Raw genomic sequence first — 27,305 nt, 5'->3', positions numbered from 1 at the left:
CCTGAACTGCCCCCAGCGCTCAGCCCCAGGGACCTGTATCATGGTCATGGTGCTCCTGCAGCTCTGGGGTCCTGGCCAGACCTATGTGCGGTTCCCAGGAGCCCCCTGGCTGATCTGGGGGAGGACAGAGAAGCACCAGGTAAGGGAGAGGGCGCCAGGATGGCCGCACCAGCCTGACCTACTGGCCAGAGACCTCTGGTCTTCTCTTTAATACGTTGGTTGGAGGATGGGCAGCCAGTGGGGTTTCCTCCAGGCAAGGACTTGTGGGGGCACTTCTGGCATCTAGAGCACAGGATTCTCGGCTTTGTGGCTTCATGGAGGCGTGAGAACAGGACAGTCCCGTTCTACGCTGACAGTAGGTGCTAGCTGAAGCCTCAGATGCTAGGCATGGTCTGTGGATCTGAGAAGGGTGAGCTCACTTGATCTTTCCATGATGCTGTGGAGAAGGCGTGGGTATTGTCCCCATTGCACAGATGAGGAAAATGGAGGCTACTGGTGGTCGGCTACATTGTGTGAGGTTTTCACTGCTTGGCAGTGGTGCTGGGAGGTGATGAAGGGCTGAGAGCTGGCAAGGGAGCTACAGGTGGAGATGAGATGGAGGGGAGAGAGTCCCTCCTGCGTGTCACCGCAGCCTGGGTGATGTGGGAGGCGCGGTGGAAACAGCATTGGGATAAAGCATCTCAGGCAGGGAAGTTTGGGATTAACCAAGTGGGCTGTGGGGACCACCGAGGTGTTTGCGTCAGGGGCGTGGTTGAACGGAGCTGTCCTTCAGGAAGATTGATCCCAGCCTATGGAAATGGGACTCACAAGGGGCAGTGGCAGGGGACGGAGGAGATTCTGTAAGAGTCCAACAGAGTGGAGACCAGGAGGAGGAGATGGGGTGGAGCCTGGCAGAGTTGGAACCAACTTGGCACAGACACTGGAGGAGGGGAAGGAAAGGGAGGGGGAGGAGGAGAAGAGAGGGAAGAAGAGAAGAAAAGGTAAGGGGAAGAGGGAGAGGGGGAGGAAGATGGGGAAGAGGGGGAAGAAGAGAAGAGAAGGTAGGGGGAGGAGGGGGAGGGGAGGAGGAAGGAGAGGAGGGAGAAGAAAGGGGGAGAGGGGCAAAGAGTAGAGGGAGAAGAAGAGGGTGGGGAGGAGGGAGAGGGGGAGGAAGATGGGGAAGAGGGGGAAGAAGAGAAGAAAAGGTAGGGGGAGGAGGGAGAGGAGGAGGAAGATGGGGAGGAGGGAGAGGGGGAGGAAGATAGGGAAGAGGGGGAAGAAGAGAAGAAAAGGTAGGGGGAGGAGGGAGAGGGGGAGGAAGATGGGGAAGAGGGGGAAGAAGAGAAGAGAAGGTAAGGGGAGGAGGGAGAGAGGGAGGAGGAAGGGGAGGAGGGAGAAGAAGGGGGGAGAGGGGCTAAGAGTAGAGGGAGAAGAAGAGGGTGGGGAGGAGGGGGAAGAAGAGAAGAAAGTGTACAGGGAGGAGGATGGTGGAGAGGAGGGGTAGGACAGGAGGAAGAGAAGGAAGGCAAGTGGAGGAGGAAAGCAGGGGGAGGAGGAGGAGTTGAAGGCCAGCAAACAGTGGAGGCCCTGACTGAAAGGAGAGGCAGCGAGCCCATCCGTGGACTTGAAACTGCCTATGAGCCGGGACTTCTACCGTCTCTGGAGCTGTGGGAGGGAGGTGGGGCCAGGTGTGGGTGTGGCCTCTGTGCCCTGAGGCTGGTGTCTGGGGGCAGCTGGGCACTCCTCGATTCTTCCAGGAGACTGTGCTGGACTGGCCCTGCCACCCCCAGCCCAAGAGGGAGGTTGACCAGAACTCTGGGGACCACCTGCCTGGGAAGCAGGTAGCTTGGGTGACCTTGCAGCTCACAGGGAGCAGACTGGGGGGGCCAAGGGGGAAGGGTGTTGTCCTGGCCACCGGATCCCCTCCTGCTCAAACCCTCTGTGCCTTCACCGGGACCCCGGGCCCTTGGGCGGGCTGGGAACTGGGGCACGCAGGGCCCGTGGGCGTGTCTGCCTGTACACATTATCTGTTTGGCAGTGTCGTTTGTAATCCTGGGACAGTGGCATTTGGTGGAAACCGAATACGGGTTTCAAGCTTGAGAAACCACACTACTGCAAGACTGCCTGGCTGCAAGGAAACAATGAGCCTCTTGTTGCATAGTTTTCTTGGGAGGGAGGCAAAGAAAAATAAAAACTCTTCAGGAAAAGAAGGTGCTAGGTCGTGCCTTTGCATGGCAAAAATCGCTTTCCACCGGTGCAGCAGATGCTTGGTTGTGTGGGCGGGCGGGTGGCAAAGCGAAAGGCCGGACTCGGTTCTGGAAGAATAATCAGACCTTCTCCCCAAGGGAGCCCCTGCGTGGACCTCACGGGCCTCCTTGGAGAAGGCAGCAGGGGCGCTTTGTGAGGAAGAGGCAGTTTTGGAGGAAGCTCAGCTCCTCTCCCCAATAGCTCCTCTTTAAAAATTTCTTAAATGTTTATTTATTTTTGATAGAGCGTGAGCAGGGGAGGGGCAGAGAGAGAGGGAGACGCAGAATCCGAAGCAGGCTCCAGGCTCCGAGCCATCAGCACAGAGCCCGACACGGGGCTTGAACTCGCAGACCGTGAGATCATGACCTGAGCCGAAGTCGGATGCTCAACCGACTGAGCCACCCAGGCGCCCCCAGCTCCTCCTTTTAATATTTTATTTTCCAAGGTCTGAAGGTCTGTGACTTTGAACAGGCGTCTTGTGAGTCTTGGCTGGACGTGCACACAGCGGGGAGCTTGGGAACAAAGCCGTGCATCGGCGGCACCTTTATTAATAAGTCACTAGGCTGGGTCGGGTCCAAGGCCTCTGCCTGTTCTCACGGCACAGCTTCGCCTCCACACCGGCCCAGGGAAGCCTCCTTCATCTCCTGGGACCTACGCTGGCCCAGCCTAGAGCCCCCTCCTCTCTCCTTGTAGGGGACAAAACCGGCTGCTCTGGTCGGGGACAGGGGACAGCCTGGGATGTGCGCACACATTGCCAGGTGGTTTGTGAATCAGTAAGTTTTCTCCTCTGATCTATTTCATTCCATTTGATAAGAACATTGCAACCTCAGAAAACAAACACTGCTTGTTACTAGTAACCTTCGCAGTAACATGCTGTTAACTCTTGGTTTGTATCATTGGACGATGAAGTTAACTCTTGGTTTGTATCGGTTGCTTCTTGGTTTGTATCCGATCCTTGGAGCAGGAGCGGCTCCATCAGGGAGCGCTTGCCGCTGGTTAAGTGATCCACACCTACGAAGCTTTCTTAACTGCATGGAGGTTGGGGAATGCTGGGGGACCCAGCTCTCGTGTGTTCCTCTTTGAATAGTTACTTGATGTGTGCAGAGATAACAGGGTTCCCACACAGGCAGGACCCAGTCTAGAGTTTGGCGAGTGTTACGGATATCTTCTGTCTTTATGTTTTTGAGAAACCTATCAAGAAAGCTAATCTTTTTACTCTCGATTGCTGAGAGCTTCCCCCAAACCTGGGTCAAAAGTGCTGAGTAGGATTTCGTGGTCGGTATTGACAGCGTCCGCTGCAGAAATGAGCCTTTTTGGAGCAGCCTGAGGAGTTAGCTTCTAGTCTACCCTCTTGGAGGCAGAAGGCTGGTTTTCTGTGGGTTTTTGGTCCCACACGGTAAACCGGCTGATAACCGTAAAAATATTTGTAACAGCTACCCAACATTGAGCGCTGGCTCCATGGAAGCATTTAATCCCACGTTAACCGCGTCAAATGAACATTGAAAGTGCTCTGTGATCGACTCGTGGGGAAACTGAGGCTTGCATGTTACTGTGACCTGCCCAAGTAGTCATTTGCTGGAGCTCACACAGCTTGGAGGTATCTTTGCTAGATCTGAACTTGCATCTGTCTTTTATTTATTTTTTATTATTTTTTTAATGTTTATTTATTTTTGAGGGAGACAGAGTGTGAGCAGGGGAGGGGCAGAGAGGGAGACACAGAATCAGAAGCAGGTTCCAGGCTCTGAGCTGTCAGCACAGAGCCCTACGCAGGGCTTGAACCCACAAACGTTGAGATTGTGACCTAAACCGAAGTCAGATGCTCAACCAACTGAGCCCCCCAGGCGCCCCTGGACTTGTGTCTTTCTGACTGCAGAACATTTCCCTGGGGCTGGTGGATGCTTTGTGGCTACAAAACTGTTCGGGGCAGACTTGCCCTGAACTGCAGCATTTTTCTGGGGAAAGCCATTTCCCCCTGTTTTACTGGACCAGTGTTGTGTTACGGTCTTTCTCTTGCCCTTCTCCTTCAAGCTGCAGCTTGGAGACGGCCTCTTAATTTGAGAGCTTCGTAAATATATATATTTAGCCTGTGTTACTTCTCTGCACCTTCTGTTCAGTGTTCCTCTTGGGTTAAGGTTTGTTTTCAAAGGCAGAGACGGCAGGGTAAGTGTCTGGGGGACCTTCCTCATTTGATTAGAAGGAACTGTTGTCTTCGAGGCAACATTGCCCTGATCCTGGGAGGTGCCCGACTCTGAGGAGAGTATCGCGGAGGTTCAGACCCAGGGTGTCTGATCGCCCATGGTGGTTCGTGAAGCTCGTGTGTGCGTGAAGGTGGCATCCTGCCCGGAGAGAGGACCTCTAGGCCACATCGGATCCTTAGAGGAGTCCCTGGGCCTCCAGGCATCGAGAGCCCTGGGGGCTGACCCGGGGGCTGTCGCAGCCCTGGACATGAGCCCTGGACTGGTCTTCCCTTTCCCCTCGACGCCACCTTTTCTCTGTTCCCTGGGTGTTGAACACAGTGCCTGTGATTCGTGGCATCTAGGAAGAATCTAGAGCCCCGATCTACTTAGAAGCGAGGCTTGTCCAGACCCCACATCACAGCAGAGGGCGTGTGCCCAGGACTGTGCCTGAAACTTCACCAAAGGGTGCTTCCTGACCTCCCCTCTCTCATCGATGGCCGATTGCCGCTGCCCCCGCAGGCCGCCCGAGACCCCTGCGGGTTTTCTTTCAGGAGGTGATGGAGGGGCAGTGGCGCTGATGTCAGGCCCCGAGGAGCGTCATGCACTCAGAAAGAGCTGCGCTGGCCTTCCAGTCTTTCCAGTCACCCCAAGTGTAAGTTGGGGAGAATAAACCTGTCCCGGGAGGCTGCCGTGAGTTGTGAACATACACAAAATGCCTGGCACGGGCTGGCTCGTAAGTGCTCAGAAACTGAGAGCCGAAAACCAGGTGAACGTTGTCCTTAGAGCCGCGAGAGCTGGTCACTGGCCATCGGGTGGCTGGGGGCTCCCTAACCAGCTCGGGGTGCCTTCAGCATGGCCTGCCGTCCTCTGGGTGTCTGGACATTCACCTTGTCTTAGTTTTTGACAAACTCGGCCAGTGACACGGCAGCTGAATCCCAGCGGAGAGAACTCGCTCGCTCATACAGCGGGTGGTTGCTGAGTGTTTGCTGGTGGTCAGTGGGAAAGTCTTGACCCCGTTGCCTTAGAGAGTGAGTCCAGGGTCACGGCTGGTCTTAAAACAGCCCAGCAAAGACCTGCAAGTGCAGGTTTGGAGAAGCACCAGAGAAGAAACCAGCCAAGACCCTGCTAGAGAACAACGGGGCCTCGTTAGGAATTGGGGGGGTGGCCTTTCTAGGAATGGACCGAGGAGAGGGAACAGCATTCCCAGCAGAGGGAACAGCACGAACAAGTCCTCAACAAGGGAGAGCTTGCTTATTCCCGGTTTGGAGGAGGGGTTGCAGCTGGGACATGGTGGGCAGCAGGGCTGAGGCTGGCAAGAAGTGGAAGGGGGAAGGCTCGGGGGCCTTTGAGGCCGTGCCCAGGTGCTGTACTTTATCACACGTACAAAGCAAAGTGCTGAAGGGACTTGATGGAGAACGATGGCGTGAACGCAGAATCTCAACAGGAAGCAAGGGTGAGGGGCAGGATGGAGCCTGTGGAAATCAGGCAGAGATGAAGGCATTTTTTCTGACAGGGGCCTCCTGCTTCCAATTGGGCTTCCATCTAAGTCACTCCAGAACCTTCTAGAATACCCCTTTCCCTCCCCGTCCCTTGCTCCTGGCCTGGGTGGAGAGGGAAGATGTAACCCCCACTCTGTCCACTGTTGGCTCATTATTGGGATGGTTGTGAAGACGACTTTGCAACCCCGCTTGCCTCCACGGGATTTCCCCCCCACCCTCCTCATTTCTAACAACCAAGTTAGTTTAATCCTAATTTTGGCTCTTGGGGTCAGATGTCTTGGTTCCACTTTCTCCTGGACTTCTATTTTCCTGGAAGGACAAATGGAAGGATGTTATTGGCGCCCGCAGGAGGCCCTTCATTCACCTGGCCTCCAGGTACCAAGCACTTGATATGTCTAAACTTCCATTGCATTTCTTTAGAAAATTGTACCTGTGTCTTGTGAAAGGGAAACTCTAGACCCTAGATAAGACACGTTCACAGAAGAAACCCGGTTGCTCTGAAATCCAAATCTCAAGGTGTGGTTTCCGAGTGGGCAGGGTGGATGGGAGTCGCAGGGGAAGGGACCGACGCTGGAGGGGCAGAGCCAGGGGCATGACGTGGCCAACCGGCCACACAGGCGCTGGATGTTAGCGCCTGTCTGAGCAGGACAGGAGAGCGGGGAGAGAGAGCCCTGCTTCTCTCCGTAAGATGGGTGCGAGAGGGGGTCTGCCTCCTCGGTCTGGTCAGAGCTGAGCATCCACCACTCGCGTGGGTGCATCCTGAAAGGCTCTGGAGTGTTCTTAGAGTCTTGGCTGTTGCTCTGACCGTGCCCCAAGGAGCACACAGCTGTCTTCTTTTTGAAGGTATAAGTCTCTTCTGGAAGACAGACATGGCCCTCCCAGTCTGAGGCCCGACGGGCCTCCAGGACATGATTCAGGAGGCAGAGAAGAGGTCCTGGCCGGGCAGGCACTGCCCACCTCTTCCTTAGAAGGTGCCAGGCCCAGAAGTGCCTTCTCTTGAGGCACACAGTCGGCTTGGGAGACTGAATGTGACCGTGCACGGCTGGCCATCAGTGGGGTGATGGCTCTCCTGCCCGGCTCCCTCCTGTTCTGCCCGTCCAGCTGGAGATGCTCTAAAATAGCTTTGGATGTGCAGCGGCAAATACCTGATGAGCCCCTGACTCCAGTCTGACTGCCCGTCTCAGAATTGATAGCATTTTGTTGTCACAGTGCTATTGACGTATTCCCTACGCTGTCCTTTCCATCCCTGTGACTTACTTCCTTTGTAACTGGAGGTCTGTTCCACTTAATGCCCTCCACCTGTTTTGCCCATCCCCCCATCCTCCTCCCCTCTGGCAAACCACCAGTCTGTTCTCTGTATGTGATCAGTCTGTGTCTGTTTTTCTTTGTTCATTTCTTTTGCTTTTTAAGATTGCACATATAGATGAAATCATATGAAATCTGTCTTTGACCTGTTGCCCTTAGCCTCATACCTTCTAAATCCATCCATGTTGTTGCAGATGGCAAAATCTTACTCTTTTTTATGGCTGAGTAATATTCCATAGTGTGTGTGTGTGTGTGTGTGTGTGTGTGTGTGTGTGTGTGTATAACCTCTTCTTTATCCATGTATCTGTCGGCTTCCATAACTCAGCTATTATAAACAATGCTGCAATAAACAGAGGGGTACATATGTCTTTTTGAATTAGTGTTTTCCTTTTCTTTGGGTAAATACTCAGCAGTGGAGTATTATTAGTATTAGTGGAGTATTATTAGACTGCATGGTAGTTCTATTTTTAATCTTGGGAGGACCCTCCACACTGTTTCCCAGAGCGGCTGCACCAGTCTGCATTCCCACCAACAGTGCATGAGGGTTCTTTTTTCTCCACATCCTCGCCAACACCTGTTGTTTCTTGTGTTGTGGATTTTAGCCATTCTGACAGGTGTGAGGTGATAGCTCATTGTGGTTTTGACTGGTATTTCCCTGCTGTTGAGTGATGTTGAACATCTTTTCATGTGTCTGTTGGCCCTCTGTGTGTGTCTTCTTTGGAAAAGACTGTGTTCGGGTCCTCTGCCTAATTTTTAATGGGATTGTTTGTTTTATTGGCAATGGGTTGCATAAATTCTGTATGTATTTTGGATACGAACTGCTTTTTGGGTATATCATTTGCAGATATCTCCTCCAATTCTGCAGATTGCCTCTTGTTTTGTTGGTGGCCTCCTTTGCTGTACAAAAGCTTTTTATTTTGATGTGGTCCCAATAGTTTATTTTTGCTTTTCTTTGCGTTGCCTGAGGAGACCTATCCAGAAAAATATTCCTAAGGCTGATGTCCAAGAAGATTGCTGCTTGTGTTTTCTTTTAGCAATTTTATGGTTTCAGGTCTCGCATTTAGATCTTTGATCCATTTTGAGTTCCTTTTTGTATAAGGTGTAGGAAAGTGGTCCTGTGACTCCCCCAAACAATGATTATGACCTCTTTTACTAAATTACATGAATTGCAGCTTTCTTATATACCTATAAACATGAAGCTAGGTAAGTAGGCTCCTTTTACAACTATAAAATGAAACGGATTTCACAAATTACATAAAACAAAGCACAAAAGTCACAAAAAGGTGTTATTTGTTACAGAAGGTGGTAGTCGCTAGTGTTTATCATGAACTTGAGTCCTAGGCACTCTCTGTGCTCATAAGCATTGTTACACTGGATCATCCTAACAGTCTTATGAGGTCGTTCCTGTTTCCCAATTAGGGAAACTGAGGCACAGGGCTCCGTCAGTTGCTGGGATCACACAGGTAGCGAGCAGCAGAGCCAGGCTTCCATCCGAGGCTGCCGGCCACATGGCCATGTGACCCTCGCTCTGAATCACAACCCTCCACTCCCTTTCTGTGGTGGTGAAACTCGACTGAGGCCACCAGCATTCAATTTGCATGTGAGGAGTGGTATCTTTGTAGCTCACTTTCTTACTGTGCACATTAGTCTCTTGACTTTGAGATGATGACCGTCATTTACATCCACGCCATCTGGAATGCATTTTCTGCTTTTTAACGCACATAACAAGATCCCATTAATTTGATGGATCTGTTTGATAATGAAGGCAAACACGATACTGAAAAGTAGTTAAGTGAAATATTCCCCGTTGCCTGTTTAACACCATGCATGGCTAATTTAGCATTTATTTATTTTTGAGAGACAGAGAGAGACAGCACCAACAGGGGAGGGGGAGAGAGAGAGGGAGACACAGAATCCGAAGCAGGCTCCAGGCTCCGCGCTGTCAGCACAGAGCCCGATGTGGGGCTCGAACCCACGAACTGTGAGATCATGACCTTAGCTGAAGTCGGACGCTCAACCAGCTGAGCCACCCAGATACCCCTGTGCATGGCTAATTTAAAAGGGCAGGACCTTCTTGTCACGTTCTCAGGCAACAGAGAACAAGTGTCACCAGTTCTGAAGCAGTGCAGGGCCTTGGGTGTGAACTGTCTGGGGTCCCTTGACGTCCCTTCATGGCACAGGGTATATCACTCCATCTCTGTTGCGGAGCGGTCCCAACCCCACCCAACACTGGTACGGAACAGTGTGGCTGTGAGCAAGTGCAAATGACCCCATGTGGCCTGTCCCTGATTTAAATAAAAATATTGAAATGATTGCACATGTTAAAAAAAAATCTTTTACCTTTTAGGCTGCCAACTAATCCATTTGTACATCTTTAGGGATTGGTAAACTCTGGTTTAAAGAAAAATGTGTTCCGGGCACCTGGGTGGCTCAGTCGGTTAAACATCCTACTCTTGGTGTTGGCTCAGGTCACGGTCTCATGGTTCGTGAGTTCCAGCCCTGCGTCGGGCTCTGCACTGACAGTGGGGAGCCTGCTTGGGATTCTCTGTCTCTGCCCCTGTCCCACTCGTGCTCCCTCCCTCTCTCTCAAAATAAACAACTTTAGAAAAAGATATATAAAAAGTGTGTTTCAGAGAGGGTTTTTTTCACAGATTTCTATAATTAAAATTATATAATTTTAATATAAATTAAATTAATAAAAATAAATAAAATTTAATATAAATTTAAACTTATAAAAATTTATTTTTATAAATGATATAGAATATTTTTATAAATAATATATAAATATTTATATGTATAGCTTTATATTTGTATAAATATATAAATAAAAATTTATTTTATGTGAAATAAATTTAATATAAACATAAATAAAAAATAAATTTAATATAAATTAAAAATTCTATAATTCTTTTTGAAACCGGTTTTAAAAAAATAAACAGGCCCACTCACATTTTAACTTCACAGAATTTCCACGCCACTGAGGCACATCTTTTTGCTGTAAATGAACTTAGCCCTGTACTAAGTCTGTTTCAGATTGCCCCGTGGGTCAGCTACCCTCTTCGGGCACAGGAGAGACTGTCGAGACAGGGGATCCGTTCTGAGCACCTGCTCCTTCCTTACCAGGTCCTGAGCCAGTCGTATGACACCTGTTACCTTGTTCAGTCCTCAAGGAAACCCAAGCTCACAAAGCCCGTGACTCGTTCAGGCCTCGCAGCCAGAGAGCCTGGCGTGTTTGCGGGTCCCCCCCTGTGCCCACACCTCGTGAGTGTTTAGCGCCTTCCGTGGGCACATCCATGCATGTGCAGCTACCACTTCCCAGCCTGCGGTGTGCACAAGTGGGCAGGTCTGAACCCAGCACCGTCAGAGTCATGAAGTTCGGTGGTTTCTGCTAGAACGCGGGGCAGAGCACTCTGGAGATGCTTAACTGGGTCTGTCTCATCCTAACAGCATACTGACCGGAGTCCCAGCCGAGTGGGTGGGGAGGCTACGGGGAAAGCACAGGTCCCCATCCTGCCCGCTGCCACGCATCCGCTCCGTTTGGAGCCCGCGTCTTCGTCTCTGCCAGCTTGGCCCACCAAGACCTCCGGGCAAAATGGAAATGCAGTGTCGACCCCAAGAATCCACTTGAGGCTGCCAGGTGGGCACGGGCTACAGCTGCCCGAGTGCCTCTCTTCCTGGGCTGGCACCTGCCTGGACACCTCACCTTCTGGAGGGTTCCATCAGGAGGGCTGGCACTCTCGGCCAGGCTGCTGTCTCTCTAGCTTCTGACACCAAACCCGTGATGTCTTTGCCCCGTCAGAGCACACGCTGTTCTAGAACACATTCTCGTTTCCTTTCCTCTAGTCCTGCTCACGTAGAGCTTTCTGCCTGATCCTTTGTTGTTGCTTCTGCAACCGTGCGTCTCTCCTTTGGATCTCAAGGCAGTCAGCTGCCTTGAGTTGCCCTGGCTCGTGAACGTGCCTTCCAGAGCTGTTAGTATGAGCGTGTGCATGTGTGTGTGTGTGCACGCGCATGCTCCCTGAGAGCAGGCACTGTTTGTTCAGTGCAGTTCCTAGGAAATGAACAAGGCCTTCCGTGGTCCAGTCCACGCTTAGGTCCTTGCCCTCCTTCACGGCACCCTTCCTGTAATTTGTATGACATCCCAAGTCCTTCCCTGCACATCCCCAGTCCTTCCCTGCCTCCGTGCCGTCTGAATGACCGTCCTTGCTGAGAACAGCCTCGTGCCCACCCCGTCCTTGCCACCTCTGCCCGACTTTTCATATCACAGCTCACAAGTCACTTCCTGGACTCAGCCTACGTGGAGTGGCACTGCCTGTGTTCGTTCTCTCTGTATTTACCTGTGCTATCGCCTGTTTAATATCAGTCTGCTCTTGGAGACCACGAGCTCGTGGAGGGCCATGTAGAACTGTTACCAGGCTTGCTGGTTCTAGGACCGGAGCAGACTGACCTGTTTGCTTGGGAGATGATGGTCTTAGAGACACATGGCTCCTGCTTGCGGGACAGTTCCATAAGTGTGCAGAATAATGTTCCATGGCATCACTATCAAACTCCTCTGTTATTTCTGATCCCCTTTCTTTATTTTTTAAGTTTATTTTATTTATGTTGAGAGAGAGAGTGCAAAAGCTGGGGAGAGGCAGAGAGAAGGAAAGAGAGAATCCCAGGCGGCTCCATGCCACCAGCCCAGAGCCCGATGCGTGACTCGAACTCATGAACCGTCAGATCATGACCTGAGCTGAAACCAAGAGTCAGACGCTCCACTGGCTGCACCACCCACATGCCCCAGGAATCAGCCAGAGTGTGACAGATGTGGAGTCAGATTCGGGAGGTCTGGGGCGAGGCCGGGACGGATGAGTCACGGCCTGGGACTCTCCCGAAGGCTCCACCCGCCTGCAGACTTCTCCCTCCAGTGGGGAAGAGGCGAGGCTTGTCCAGCCTCTGGCAGGGGGGACCAGGGTGACACTGGCAGTCAGGTGACCCTGAGAACCAAGGAAGCTGGGTTCTAACGTTCAGAATCTTTTACGAGGAGGCAAACTTCCTGCTTTGGAAGAATCCTGGGCAGAGAATGGCACCCCCCTTTGGCCCATGGCGCAAACAGACCCATTTAGCCTGCGGGAGGCCAGTAACGGTGTGCCGGACTCGTCTCTGAAATTCCCTTTAGGCAGATACCGTTCAGCCTGCTTCCCACCTGGGCCCCCGGCCTGGTCACGGGCACAAGTTGCACAGGCGTGCCGGGGTGAGCCGGCATCAGCATGACCACCGGCCTCAGTGTCCACCGGTCTGAGACACTGGGAAAGTGCTTGAGGCCTAGAAGAAACAGCCGGCAGAGGTGCCCTTTGGACTCTGCTCCGGGGAATCGGAGTGGGGAGAGGTGGGGGTTTTCCCCTTTCAGTCCGCAGGCCCTGCCTGGCCGGGGCTCCTCCAGGCTGGCTGCGCGCCTGTGCGGTTAGGGTTTAACTCAGCTGCCTGGACTCCCGCCCTGGAATTTGCACTCGCTGGGCCCCGGCTGTGCCAGACGGGCAGCCCGCGGCGTCCTGCAGGGCCTGACTTTCAGGGAGCAGATCTCCTTGCTCCGGGATGGGCGTGTGCTAAAACCGAGGGGCGTTCCGATCGATGATCTTCGTTGGAAATGCCAGAGGTGTTTTTAGATGTATTATTTCGTTTTATGGTTTCTGCTGGGGCGCACCCAGACTTTCACCTGGAGGGAGGGGAGGGAGGGGGGCTGTTTGTTCAGTGACTCATTCCCTGAGGCTCGTGGGAGCCGCCCCGCCTCCCCGTGGCTGTGGCGGCTTCCTTGTGCCAGCTGGGTCACCTGCCCTCCTAACTGCCCATGTGCTCCCTGGTGCTGAGTAGCCCAGACTGCACGGCACCTGCACGGACCTTCCAGAAAGGAGCAATGGCTTTTGAGGGCGAGTGAAGATGTTCGGGTCCGTGCGAATGGCAGCGGCCCTTCCCAGCTAGATGGTGCCGTGATCGTGGGTCAGGTGGAGACAGTGCACACTTTCAGGGGAGTTTGGGGTGGGGGGGGGGCTCTGTCCACCTGGGCAGCTTCTGCTGTCAGACTGGCATGCACTTACGTCCTCAAAAAAAAAAAAGACCAGCCCAGCCCCAGGTATCGTGGGTGCTCCCTGGGTGGAGGAGGGTTCAAGGGGAGGCAACAGAGACCTTGTCACCAGCCACTCGTGCACAGTGAAGCCTAATCCAACAGCCTGCCCACCCTCTAGCCCTGCTCTTCAAGGGATCCCTTTCCTGGGGGGAGGGAGTCCAGCCTTACCCACCCCCTCTACTCTAAGCAACCCCCAGCCTCCCTCTTCCTTCGTCAGTTTCAGCATCTGCCTTCTCCTGCCAGCGTGCTGGCCAAAGAAACCCCATCAAGTGTTGGGGAGCTACAGGTGGGAGCTGAAGGGTCCCCAGGAAGGAGCCCGATGAGGGGCGCACGAGAGCCCCAACAGGAAGACTGACTGACGCGTCGGAACTGATAAAATTACCAGACCGAACAGCGAATCTCCTTAGGGTGAAATCACTGAGGTTGCATTGTGATAAAACACACACACCGTGAAATGGACTACGCCAACCGCTTTTAAGGGTGTGGTGGGTGGCGCTTAAGCACCGTCACGTCATGGCGCAGCCAGTCTCCCGAACTGCTCTTCTTGCAAAACTGAGACTCTGCTCACCGGAAACTCCCCATCCAGCCCCCAGCCCCTGGCATCCTGCCTTCTGTTGTCTGTCTCTCTGAGCCTGACCCACCGTAGGAACCTCAAGTTTGGGCAACTCCTGCTGTATTTGTGTTCCTGTCACCGGCTTTATTCACTCAGTTATCCACGTTGTAGTGTGCTTCAGAATTCGTTTCCTTCTTAAGGCTGGATAATATTCCAGAATGTGTGTTTACCACTTTTTATTAATTCATCCGGTCATGGACGCTTCGATTGCTTCCACCTTTGGGGGACTGTGAATAATGCTGCTGGGAACCTGGGTGTGTCTTTTCAAGTCTCTGCTTTTTTGGGTACATGCAGGTATCCGTTGTTTTACTGTGCTTTACTCTGTCGGGCTTCACAGATACCACATCCTTTATAAATCTTAGGTTCGTGGCGACCCGGAAACAAGAGAGTCTGTTGGTGGCATTTTTCCAACAGCGTTTGCTGACTTCAGGTCTCTGTGTCACATTGTGGTAATTCTCGCAATATTTCAGATTTTCTCATTACAGTAGAACCTTGGGTTGCTAGTCACTTGTCCTGCAAGTGTTCCACAAGACGAGTAAACGTTTCTGATAAATTTTAACTTCATAAACGAGCCATGTCTTACAGTACGAGTCGAACGTGATGCCAAACGTCACACGATCACAACTGAGCCAATGGTTCTTGAAATTTGCTTTTACAAGTGCTTTGGATGACAAGCATGTTTCCAGAACGAATTATGCTTGCAAACCAAGGTTTTAGTGTATATTTGTTAGGTTGACCTGGGATCAGTAACATCAGGTCGATGTCCCTCTTGTCATTGTTCTGGGGTGTAACAAACCACACCCAGGTGAGAAAAGATGGTGAACTTAATGGATGAATGTCATGTGTGTTCGTCAGCTCCACAGACCACCATTCCAGCCTTTCTCCCTCTCCTCAGACCTCCCTGTTCCCTAAGACACAACGATGTTGAAATGAGGCCAGTTGATAGCCCTACAATGGCTTCTACATGCTGAAGCAACAGGAAGAGCCACATGCCTCTCAATTTTCATCAGAAGCTAAAATGATTAGGCTGAGTGAAGAAGGAGTGTCAAAGTCTGAGACAGGTGAAAAACTAGCCCTCTTGAACAAACAGCCAAGTTGTGAGTGCAAAAGAACAATGCTTGAAGGAAATGAAAAGTGCTACTCCAGTGAACCACATGAATGACAAGAAAGCAAAACAGCCTTATTGTTGATCTGGAAGAACTTTTGAAGGTCTGGATAGAAGATCAAACCAGCCTCAACACTCCCTTAAGCCAAAGCCCAATCCAGAGCAAGGCCCTAACTCTCTTCAGTTCTCTGAAGGCTGAGAGGCAAGGAAGCTGCAGAAGAGAAGTCTGAAGCTAACAGAGGTTGGTTCATGAGGTGTAAGGAAAGAAGTAGAGTCTGTAACATAGAAGTACAAGGGGAGGCACAGCAGCCTGTCATCCAGACGGTCTGGTGAAGATCATTAATGAAGGGGACTCCACTAGACGGATTGTCAGTGTAGACGAAACAGCCTTCTATTGGAAGTAGATGCCATCCAGGACTTCACAGCTAGAGAGAAGTCAGTGCCTGCCTTCAAAGGACAGCCTGACCCTCTGGAAAGGGGCTATTACAGCTGGTAACTTGAAGTCAAAGCCAATACTCCTTGATCGTTCTGAAAATCCTATGGCCCTTAAGAACTGTGCTAAATGTACTCTGCCTGTGCTCCTTAGATGGAACAAGAAAGCCCGGATGGTGGCACTTGTGTTTATAACATGGTTTGCTGGATATTTTAACCCCGCTATTGAGACCTACTGCCAAAAAAAAAGATGCCTTTCAAAATATTACTGCTTATGGATAATACATCTGGTCACCCACAAGCTCTGATGAAGATGGAAATGAGATCAATCTTGTTTTCATGCCTGCTAACACAACATCCATTTTACCTACCGTGGATCAAGCAGCAAGTTCAGATTTTTAAGTCTTCTTACTTAAGAAATATATTTCATAAGGCTATAGCTGCCACAGATAGTGATTCGTCTGATGCATCTGGGCAAAGCCAACTGATAACCTTCTGGAGAAGATTCACTATTCTAGGTGCCATTAGGAACATGTGTGATTCATGGAAAGAGGCCAGAATATCAACATGAACAGGAGTGTGGAAGAAGTTGATTCCAACCCCCTGGATGACTTTGAGGGGTTCCAGACTTCAGGGGAGGAAGCCAGTGCAGATGTGGCAGAAACAGTAAGAGAACTGGAAACAGAAGAGGAGCCCGAAGATGGGACTGAATTCTTGCATCTCATGATACAACATGAGAACATAGAAGAGCAAAGAAAGTGGTTTCTTGAGATGGAATCCACTGCTGGTGAAGATGCTGTGAAGACTGTCAGAATGACAACACAGGATTTAGAACATTCCAGAAACATAGCTGATAGAACAGCGGCAGCATTTGAGACAATGGATATCAATTTGGAAAGAAGCTACCTGTGGGTAAAAAGCTATCAAATAGCATCACATGCTACAGAGGAATTGTTCGTGAAAACAAGAGTCAACTGATGTAGCAAAGTTCATTGTCTTATGTTAAAAAATGATCACAGCCACCCCACCCTTTAGCAGCCACCACTCCACCCTCATCATTGAGCAGCCGTCAATGTCAAGGCAGGACCCTCCACCAGCAAAAAAGATGATGCCTGAAAGCTCAGATGGTGGTTAGCATTTTTTAGCAATAACGTATTTTTAAAGTAAGGCATGCACTTTTAGGCAGAATGCTGTTTGCACACATAGAGACCACAGTGTAGTGTAAACGTAACTTTTATATGCACTGGGAAGCCAGGCAGTTCACTTGACTGGCTTTATTGTGATGTTTGCTCTGTTGTGGTGCTCTGGAACCAAACCCACACCAAGGTATTCCCGGACCCAGAGAGGAATTATGGTGGTTCTGTTTTTAACTTTTTGAGGACTTTCATGCTGTTTTCCAAAGTGGCTGCACCAGGTTGCATTCCCACTAACAGTGCACGAGGGTTCCTCTTTGTCCACATTTTTGCTGATGTTGACTATTTTCTTTCCTTTTTTTTGGATAGTGGCCATCCTAGGATAGGATAGGATAGGATAGGATAGAACAGAATAGAATAGAATAGAATAGAATAGAATAGAATAGAATAGAATAGAATAGAATCTGGGGCACCTGGTTGGCTCAGTCAGTTAAGTGTCCAACTCTTGATTTCAGCTTAGGTCATAATCTCATGGTTCGTGGGTTTGAGTCCCACATTGGGCTCTGCAGTCCTGCTTGGAATTCTCTCTTGCTCTCTCTCTGCCCCTGCCCTGCTTGCTCTCTCTCTCTCTCTCAAAATAAATGAATAAACTTAAAAAAATAATAATACAGTACAATAGTGGTAGTTTGGGGTTCGTATTTTTCCATGATTTAGTATACTAGACCTGGATGTGTCCTACGGCCCAGCCGCCAGTGTCCCTCCCGGTGTCCCCAACAGAACTGAGGTCCAGAGAGAAGAGATCCAGGCGCAGTGGCTCAGATCCTGATGGACACACAGGATGACATCTGAGACTGAGACCCACTGGCCAGCAGAGACTAGGAGGAGGCGAGGGTCAGGCCGAGTCGTGACCACAGTGCCTCTGCACACCTGCCCCGCCGCCACCCTCCCCACTGCAGGTGCTCAGGAACCCACTGGAGGGCTTCTTGGAGGCCGGGACTGCGGCTCTTTGTGGTTCTGAGCAAGGACCGCCGTAGCTTTCGGAGAGTGGGTGTCCTCAGTCTACGTGGGGGCTCCTCTCCCCTGCCTGCACTTGCCTTCACTTGGAAATGTCACTGTCATCTCAGACCCAGGTCATAGAAAGCCATCTGGTCATCACCTCCCAGAGCTTGTTCTCCGATAACCTGCTTTGAGCCCTTGTACGAGAGTCAGAGGCCGGGAACCGCAGACACCGTGGAGTCCCCCTCCTCTCGAGGGCCCCTCCCCTCCGTCTTCCTCCTGCGGTCGCTCTGTCCATGCACCCTCCCCACGAGGTACCTCACCCCTCATTCAGTATGTCCCCAGAACTGAGATGTTTCTGCTTGCTGGTCTGGCCGTCTCTATCGGGGCTCCCCCCCACGCGGCTCCCCGCAGCTGTTCCCATACTTGTTCTTGAAGATCATCAAGGATCTCCACCGGCTACGGATTAGTTAGCTCCTTGGCTCACTTCCCAACCAGACCCTATTTCCTGCAGCCGGTGAGCCTCTCTCTGGACAAAACAGATTCCCTCCCCTTTCTCAGTGACCTTGACAAAGATAATCCCCAACTATTTGCGGGACACTGGTATTTGGAACCACCTGAACACTCTTCCCCAACCAGCAAAACGAAAGCAGCAAATCTCTGTTCCCATAGACGACGAGGATCCAATGAGATAAAGCGGATTTGGGAAAACCACAGCACTCTGGTGGCCCGTAGGGCAATGTACTCAACCCGCGATGCTGTTTTCATGTCTCCTCCTATGATGTGCGTTACAGGTTTATTTTTCTTCCCCTCCGCCTACCAGGGACATTTCCCCTCCCTTCCTCCCCTTCTCTCCCGTCTCCAAATTCTGGCCTTTCTCTGGACCAGCTGCTCAAGCTTTCTCCGTAGGTGGACGCCCAGTATTACAGTCTTGCCAGATTTCCTCAATATCATCCCTGCCTCAAGATCTTCCAAGTGTGCTCTGTCCCTTGTAGGCTGAAACTCTATATAGTTTTCACCCTTGTCAACATCGTCATCATCAATATCATCAATAAGTGTTTGTAAATACCTAAAGATACGAGGACCCTGTTGAGACTCTAAACAGCCTCAGTAAAGCATCTGCAGTCTTCCAGAGACATGAAATGATGAGGCAGCGAGATTGCTACCTGGGCAGATGAATGGCAATGAGGGCGGCTGTATGTGTGCAGGGCCTAAGGCTGGCATCGAGGCTTTCTCGGCCTGAGGTCTGTGCGCTCACGGACACACACAGCTTCTGAAGTGGGCCGTGACTCCATCTACCCATCAGGCATCGTGTCTGGTGTGGAAATTTCTCGTGTGCGCCCCTCAGAATGCGCAGATATTATTCTGTGAAATCAAAACACGAAGTCACAACTTTATCGGCACATAGCGTCATAATCTGTCGGTTGCCTTCGTCAAGTGATACGGAAATTGCAACTAGAGCCACGTGCCATTCTGACGTTCAGGAGCCTCTGTTCGAAAGAAACGTTGCCGTCTGGAGCGCCTGGGTGACTCTCAGTGGGTTAATAAGCGCCTGACTCTTGGTTTCCACTCGGGTCATGATCTCACAGTTCCTGGGTTCAAGCCCCATGTCAGGCTCCATGCTGATGGTGCAGAGCCTGTTTGGGGTTCTCTCTCTCCCCATCCCTCTTTCTCTCTCTCTCTCTGCCCCTGCTTGCTCTCTGTCTCTCTCAAAATAAATAAACTTACTTAAAAAAAAATGTCATCCATTAACATAACCCCGGCTCTTAGGTAATCCAGATTTGATTGGCCCATGGTGGGGACTTGGGCCCTTGGAAAACTTCCCAAGTGCTTCTTCAGCATAGCCAGGAGGAGTCCCCTGGTCTCAGCCTGTGTCCTTAAGCCCAGAGCCCACAGAGGCATCTCAGATGTGGTTTTTCGCTGTGTCTTCAAGAGATCAAAGCATACGGGACAGGGTGTATGGTGAGGCACAGACAGGGTGCACGCTTGTGGGTTTTCCAGGGGCAGGGAACATGAGACCCGTTGCCAGCCAAGTGGGGGAAGGGGAAGGGAGATTCGGGATCGAAGGTCCGGGGAGGGCCCTGACTTCCCGGTGGCACCGGTAGCTACGGCCCTGCAGGGGACAGGTATGTGATGGCCTGGAGTCTGGCATTGAGTCCTGGAGCCCAAATGGAAGCACACTGACGGTGTTTGCTGTGAAGCAGTTCAGAGCCTTTTTGGATCTATTATTATTTTCTCAGAAAGAGCCAGACATCCATTTTGTTAGTGTGAAATGTTCCAGGTTTTTCACTGTTGGCTGAGGTCCGTGTGTGTGCCCAGGCAGATGAATGCACACATGTAACACCGAGCTGGACAAAATGCATCCCGGGGTGTCCTTGCAGCCTGCGGGGTTGCAGCTCTTGCACGGGGTTGTGATCAGGGTGCGGAGAAAGGGCTGAGAAAATGCACGCCTCGCAGTAGGTGCTGGGTTCCCGGCAGGTGGAGGGAACCCCAGGAGGCAGCAAGATGGCCTGGTAGAGGCTAGGTGGTCGGGGACATGGCCTTTATACTGAGGTCAGTGATGAGAGCTGGGGCGGCTGCTTGGAGAGATTCTTTTTTGTTAATTCTTTTTTAATGGCTCTTTATTTTTGAGAGAGACAGACATAGAGCGTGAGCAGGGGAGGGGCAGAGAGAGAGGGAGACACAGAATTGGAAACACGCTCCAGGCTCCGAGCCGCCAGCACAGAGCCCAACACAGGGCTTGAACCCACAAACCATGAGATCATGACCTGGGCCAAGATCAAGAAGTGGGTGCTTAACCCACAGAGCCCCCCAGGTGCCCCAGATGTAAGGTTTTTAACGAGAAAAAAAGGAAATAAATTCGTGTCTACGTTTCACAATAGAGGGTAAGCCTTGAATGTCACTCTTAATCCTTGTGTTAACCAGTGACATGAATGGCAGTAGTTTGTGGCCTTTTCTGAATCCCATTTGCTATTTTCTCCCCAATTTTAAGCGGCCTCTTTTGTTTTACAAGCAATACACAAAATTAGGAAATGCATAGCAGTGAAAAGAGCCAAACCCTATGCTACCCGTCACCCATTCTTCGGTGGGTGCCTCTTTCTGGACTGCTTATGACCCATTGCTACAATGGGTAACTCTTAAAAATGGGATTTTCCATAACTGATAATAATTGTTTTTTAAAAAAAATCCTTATCAAACACTGTGGCATATCAAATTATATACTTCTAAAGTATATTTAACTAGTACCAGCACGGGGGCTCCTGGGTGGCTCAGTCACTTAAGTGAAGTCTTTGACTTTGGCTCAGGTCATGATCTCATAGGTCGTGGGTCTGAGCCCGTGTCCAGCCCTGCACTGACAGAGCAGAGCCTGCTTAAAATTCTCCCTCTCCCCCTCTCTCTGCCCCTCCCTCAATCGTCCTTTCTCTGCATCTCCCTCTCTCTCTGTTCCTCCCTTGCTCACATACTGTCTCTGTCTCTCTCTCTCAAAAATAAATAAAGATTAAAAAATAATAAAAAATAAAAAAGATTGTTCTGAAGGAGACTTTAGACCTGTTACCTTTCAGTGGATTGGCAGGACTTGGGGTGGGGGGGATAAGATGGGCAGGAGTGGCCCCTGGGGTCAGGATGTCTGCTTTCCATCCCTATTCTGACACCCTGATAACCAGGGGCCTTCAGGGGAGCTACAGATCTCTTAGACCCCCAGTTTTCTCAGCTGCCAAATATCCTGAAGACTGAATGAGGTGACCTGCCCAAGGCTGTTATTAGCGTGGATCCTGATGCTGGGAAGACGATTACAAAATACCTATAGCCTCTGTAAAGTAAGGTCCTTATGTATAAATAAATGTCTACACAAGCAGGCTTTTCTGAGGACCGAGAAAAACTTGTAAGAATGATTTGTCGGGTGGGGCATCCAGGGGGCTCATCAGGTTAAGCGTCCGACTCTTGAGCTCGGCTCAGGTCGTGATCTCACGGTTGGTGAGTTCGAGCACTGACAGCTCAGAGTTCCCTTGGGACTGTCTCCCTCCCTCTCTCTGCCCGTCTTCTCACTCGCACTCTCTATGTCAGAATAAATAAATACACGTTTAGGGAAAATAAAGCAAAAAAAAAGAATGATTTGTCAGGAGGAAGCATCCTCACGGGTGATTGTATGAACTCCGAAGTCGGGAGTTGCCCCCTCACCCCCTCTTTCTGTGCCGCCCCTGCTTCAGGAGGAAGACGAAGGGTCGCGCCCCTCCTCCGCCTGGGAAGCCGGCCACCCCGAACGCGCACGGTGGACAGACACTTCGCCGAGACGTGTCGCCCGGCCCTCCACAGAGCCTGCTGCACATGGAGAGCCTGGAGAACAGCTCGGTGGCCGTCACCGTGGTTCTGCCCAGCGGGCTGGAGAAGAAGAGCGTGGTCAGCGGCAGGTAAGGGCCCTGGTGCCTCGGGGCGGAGGGGCGGGGGTCACTGCCATCCAGCCTCGGGTCCAAGGAGAACCGAAGAGTGGATCCTGAGAGACTGTGCTCGCTCCCTTGTCGGGCAGGATCTGGGGCCCCCGGGGTACAAATCTGGGCCTGGGTGACAGTGTGGAATGACCGCATGCCCCCCCGTCCTCCTTCGAGAGCAAGGGCTGCGCAGCTCAGTCCTGGGAGAGGGTAAGCTCAGGGGAGGGGGCCCAGCAGCACCTGGAGTCCGCATCCCGGGCGCTGAGGTTATACAGGCTGAGAGGCCCTCCGAGTGACCACTGACGGTCTGGCCCCCGGAAGTATAAATACACGGATCAGATTTCCAAACACAACTTCCAGAGCAACTTTAGACTGATGGCTAAAACCCAACCCTGGATCTTAAGTTTAAAAAAAAATTTTAACGTTTATTCACCCTGGAGAGACAAAGAGAGACAGAACATGAGCGGGGGAGGGGCAGACACAGAACCGGAAGCAGGCTCCAGGCCCTGAGCTGTCAGCACAGAGCCCGACGTGGGTCTCAAACTCACAAACCTCGAGATCATGACCTGAGCTGAAGTCGGACGCTTAACCGACTGAGCCACCCAGGCGCCCCATGGATTTTAAATTTAAGACGAACGGTTTTCAGCCCCGAGATGCCCACCTGAATCCTTTGTGAGATCTGATCCGCCCAGGAATGTGCCTGAGGTCAGGGTTACGTGCCCTTCTTCCCACGTCAGCCACAGAAGGCAAAAGGGAGACATTGGCAAAGCTTCCTGCAATCATAGGGTTAAGAATTTCAATACTGATAGAATTTCTGATTTTTTCCCAAAATATATCATTACAGTGATCAATTTTGTGCTACTATCTTTTTAAATGTTTATTTATTTCTGAGACAGAGCGTGAGCGGGGTGGGGCAGAGAGAGAGGGAGACACAGAATCCGAAGCAGGCTCCAGGCTCCGAGCTGTCAGCACAGAGCCTGACATGGGGCTCGAACTCACTGACCGTGAGATCATCAGCTGAGCCAAAGTCAGAAGCTCAACCCACTGAGCCCCCCAGGCGCCCCAATTTTGAGCTACTATTGATGTCACTGATAACTCTATTTTAACAAAGTCACAGGAACACAGACGTTAAATCTCAGTGTTCATACAGTTTTTACAATAGAGTGATACAGTAATCAAGTATAGAAACTTTCAAGCATAAAGATAGATTTGTCTAATTCCGAGGCAGGAGTGAATAGAAGTCCTGTTTCTTGGAAAACAAGGAGAACAAGAAGTGATTGAACATATTTCAATCCTTCAGTGCTCAGATATACTTTTTAAAATGGATAGTGTGGAAATCACGTCACTGTGGGTGGCTTTTATTCTTGGCGAAGCATTGAAGACAGCAATGGAACACTTTTTTTTTTTTAAGTTTATTTATTTTGAGAGAGAGAGAGAGAGAGAGAGAGAGCGTGTGAGTGAGCAGGTGGGTAAGGGGCGGGGGGGGGGGGAGAGAGAGAGAGAGAGAGAGAGAGAGAGAGAAAGAGAGAGAGAATCCCAAGCAGGCTCCACACTGTCAGTGAAGAGCCCAACGTGGGGCTGGATCCCATGAGTCACGAGATCATGACCTGAACCTAAATCAAGAGTCAGATGCTTAATCAGCTGAGCCACCCAGGCGCACTTGTATTTTAAAATGTCAGTATTTAGGGGGCGCCTGGGTGGCTCAGCCAGTTGCATGTCTGACTTCGGCTCACATCGTGAACTCACGGTTCATGGGTTCAAGCCCCACGTCGGACTCTGCGCGGACAGCTCGGAGCCTAGAGCCTGCTCTGGATTCTGTGTCTCCTTCTCTCTCTGCCCCTCCCCTGCTCATGCTCTGCCTCTCTCTGTCTCTCAAAAATAAATAAACGTAAAATAAAAACAAATTTTTAAATGTCACTATTTAGATTCTCCCTGAAATTTTATGCTTTGCAGCTGTTTATACTGAAAATTCTAGGTGGCAACTCGATGTACACAGGGCTACGTACACCTTAAAAATTGCTTCGTGAGGTGTGCAAGCAGGGACCGGAAGCAGCCTCGGTGTATGGCTGGGAGGGGAGCTGTTGAGTCGTGGGACACGGCATCTTCTCCCATGCTAGGTGATGTCAGCCTGTTTCCCAGGGTGGTACCACCCGCCCACACGCCCGGCGTGGCGCTCGCCCCCCAGGGGGAACCCAGCAACCGGGCTTCATGCGACAGGGGCTTCCAGTGACAGGAGTTTCCGGTTTCTTTGTTGTACAGAGCGGTCCGTGTGCTCAGTACATTTCTCCCGCGGAACTTTCGCTTGAGGCACATGCCACATTATTCTAGGTTTACAAAGGAATAGGTGCGTGACGTTCTATCAGCGAACTTATGACGATTTACTTGCCGTCCTTGTATTCTCAACCCAGTTTTTAGTTACGCTGAAAAATACCATTTTACTGAGGTAGGATTAAGATATAAAAACTGTGAATATTGACTGTGACCTACCCGATGGGCCTGTAGCTAAGTGTACCCCCCGTGAAACCACTGCCACTGTCAATCTGCTTACGTATTTTTTGGGAAGGTGGCCTCTGAGTCCCGTCGCGATACTCTCATATGTGCGAATGCACGCAGAGAGACAGAATGCCTGCCTGACAAGTACAAATATTATTTTGAAAGTCATTTTCTTTCTTTACATATATATTTTTTTAATTTTTTTTAATGTTTATTTATTTTTGAGAGGGAGAGAGAGGGAGAGAGGAGCAGAGAGAGAGAGACATGGAGACAGAACTGGAAGCAGACTCCAGGCTGAGAGCTGTCAGCACAGAGCCGGACACGGGGCTTGAACTCACGGACCGCGAGATCATGACCTGAGCTGCAGTCGGATGCTTAACCAACTGAGCCACCCAGGCGTCCCCATTTTCTTTTTTTGGTTTATTTATTTTTTTATTTATTTTGAGAGAGAGAGAGAGAACACACACACAAGTGCAAGCAGGGGAGGGGCAGAGAGAGGGAGAGAGAGAGTCCCAAGCTCCCACGCAGGCTCCGCACCTTCAACGCAGAGCCCGACGCGGGGCTCCATCTCACAAACCATGAGATCGAGACCTGAGCCGAAACCAGTCATCAGATGCTTAACCGACTGAGCCACCCGGGCGCCCCCAAACACCATTTCCAAACTGAACACGTTCTTCCAATTTTATCCTTAAAAAAATTTCTTTTCCTTACAAAGTAGAAACTACCACTGGGTAGTTTGTAGCCAGGAGAATACGGGCAGCTTTAACGAGGGATATGAAAACACTTTCCTCTTTCCCAACAGTGAAGTATAACCCTTTCTCCCAGGCTTCTTGCGGGATTAAGTGAGTCAGAGCTGCAGCCTGTGGGCTTTCGTAACTGGGTCCTTGGCATTGTGACCCTTGCTGATACAGCAGGTGCTTACTTGGGGAACTGGTTTTATATGTCACACTCTTTAATAATACCCGAGCGGGTTGAAGTCCCAATTCCTGACCCTTGCCTCAAATAGATCTACTAATTACTAATCGATGTGGTTTCTCTCTCCGGTTTTTCTAGAGAACATGTCCCATAGTTCATGGGACAAGCAAGCAGTTTGTAATTTGTAATCAGCCCCTTAAGCATGCTTTCTCCTGTTAGGAAAGATTCTCCTAGAGAGAACATTAGTTTATTGCAGTCTGCTGATGGCGTTCTGTGTATGACTGATGTTTGTTCTTTTTTTTTTTTTTTTTTTTTTAAGCTTCCTTTGGATTTAGAAACTTAAATGAAAGACTCAGTCTGTTCTTATAGAAATTATGACATAAGAATTCTTGTTCTGGGCCGTTCTTTTTTGTTTTTTTAAGTTTATTTAATTTTGAGAGAGAGAACACACACACACACACATACACACACACACACAGACACACACAACTTGGGAAGGAGCAGAAAGAGAGAGAGAGAATTCCAAGCATGCTCAGTGCAAAGCCTGACACAGGGCTTAGTCTCACGAACCATGAGAACATGATCTGAACCCAAATCAAGAGTCGGACGCTCAACCGACTGAGCCGCCCGGGCGCCCCTGTTCTTTCTGGGCCATTCCTAAGAGAAATGCTGCGGTCTGTGTTTAGGAATGGTGTTACCAGCATGGCATGTGGGTGGTAAACGAGGCCACCAATTCAGTTCCATCGCTTTAGCTGGGGCACACTTAACGAAAAGACCTTTGAAAAGACCTTAGCCGAAAGAGAGCCTCATAAGCTGTGCCAGCCTCTAGAATATTGGGGCTGTGTCTTTCGACGTGGGAAATCAGGTCCATGTTGGCACATAAACCCAGGAGGCCCCAGGGCAGGAAAAGGCCGATGTTCCCTCTGCGGAAACACAGGAAATCTCCCTCGGAATTCATTCCTGCGATTCTTCCAGCAGAGGCCGTTGGATTCCCTTTCCCACAGACGCACTTAAAATTGTTCAGGGGTTTTCGGGCCCCAGAGCTTCTGGAACGGCACAGGCTCTCATAGCACGGGCATTGGGTTTCTCGTTCCTTCTGGAGAGAGCATACCTGTTCCAAGGTAAAGGGGAGGGAGGCTGTGAGCCGCCATAAGCTCTGGGGTGCCTTCACCCCTCGCCCCCCCGATGTGTTGGGGAAGCCTCTCCCGAGGAGCCCGGGGCTCTGGGGGCCAAAGGAAGCTTGTTCTCTGCTGCTCAGCAAGGTGAGGAGGTGAGGTGAGAAAGTCCAGTTCTGGTGCTGGGGAGGCAGCCACAAGAAGGCAGCTCCCTAAATAGCTGGCTAACAAATTGGTTTAGTCGATTGACATTTCTGTTTGGGCAATATCTTCTTTTAGAACACTTTTAATTTTTCTAGAACAGCTGTAGTTCCCTCGAATTGAGAGGAAAGCACAGAGATTTCCCTGCCCCCCCCCGCCCCCCTCCACACATGATCTCCCCTCTTGTCTACGTCCCCCCAAAGTGGGACGCTCCTTACAGTCAGGAAGCCTGCCGGACACATCCTCCTCCCCCAAAGTCTGTCGTCGATGACCTTGCGGGACCATCTTTCTTTTTTTCTTTTTTAATTTTTTGTAACGTTTATTTATTTACTTTTGAAAGAGAGAGGGAAAGAGGGAGACACAGAATCCGAAACAGGCTCCAGGCTCCGAGCTGCCAGCACAGAGCCTGATGCAGGGCTCGAACCCACAAACCGTGAGATCACGACCTGAGCCAAAGTACGATGCTTCACCGACTGGGCCACCCAGGCATCCCCCTAACACCTAACTTTTCTGGAGCACGAGGAGGAGGACATCCCAGCAAGCAGAAGGAAATAAAACTCACTTG

At 50.7% G+C, this 27,305-nt stretch overlaps 1 protein-coding gene across 7 annotated transcripts in view; it reads left to right on the top strand.

Moving 5' to 3' along the window:
- COBL (cordon-bleu WH2 repeat protein) overlaps nucleotides 1–27,305 on the top strand; it is a 270,241-nt gene that overhangs the window by 80,098 nt on the left and 162,838 nt on the right. For all 7 annotated transcript variants that reach the window (XM_060632143.3, XM_060632144.3, XM_060632145.3 and 4 more), the window contains exon 2: nucleotides 21,798–21,998. In XM_060632143.3, the coding sequence (XP_060488126.3) occupies nucleotides 21,798–21,998 (201 nt within the window). The remainder of the gene's footprint in view (nucleotides 1–21,797; nucleotides 21,999–27,305) is intronic.

This window comes from Panthera onca, chromosome A2 (assembly GCF_046562875.1).
Source record: "Panthera onca isolate mPanOnc1 chromosome A2, mPanOnc1 haplotype 2, whole genome shotgun sequence".
Lineage (NCBI taxonomy): Eukaryota > Metazoa > Chordata > Mammalia > Carnivora > Felidae > Panthera > Panthera onca.
Note: the sequence above shows the minus strand (reverse complement) of the source record. Positions and strands in the feature narration are given on the sequence as shown.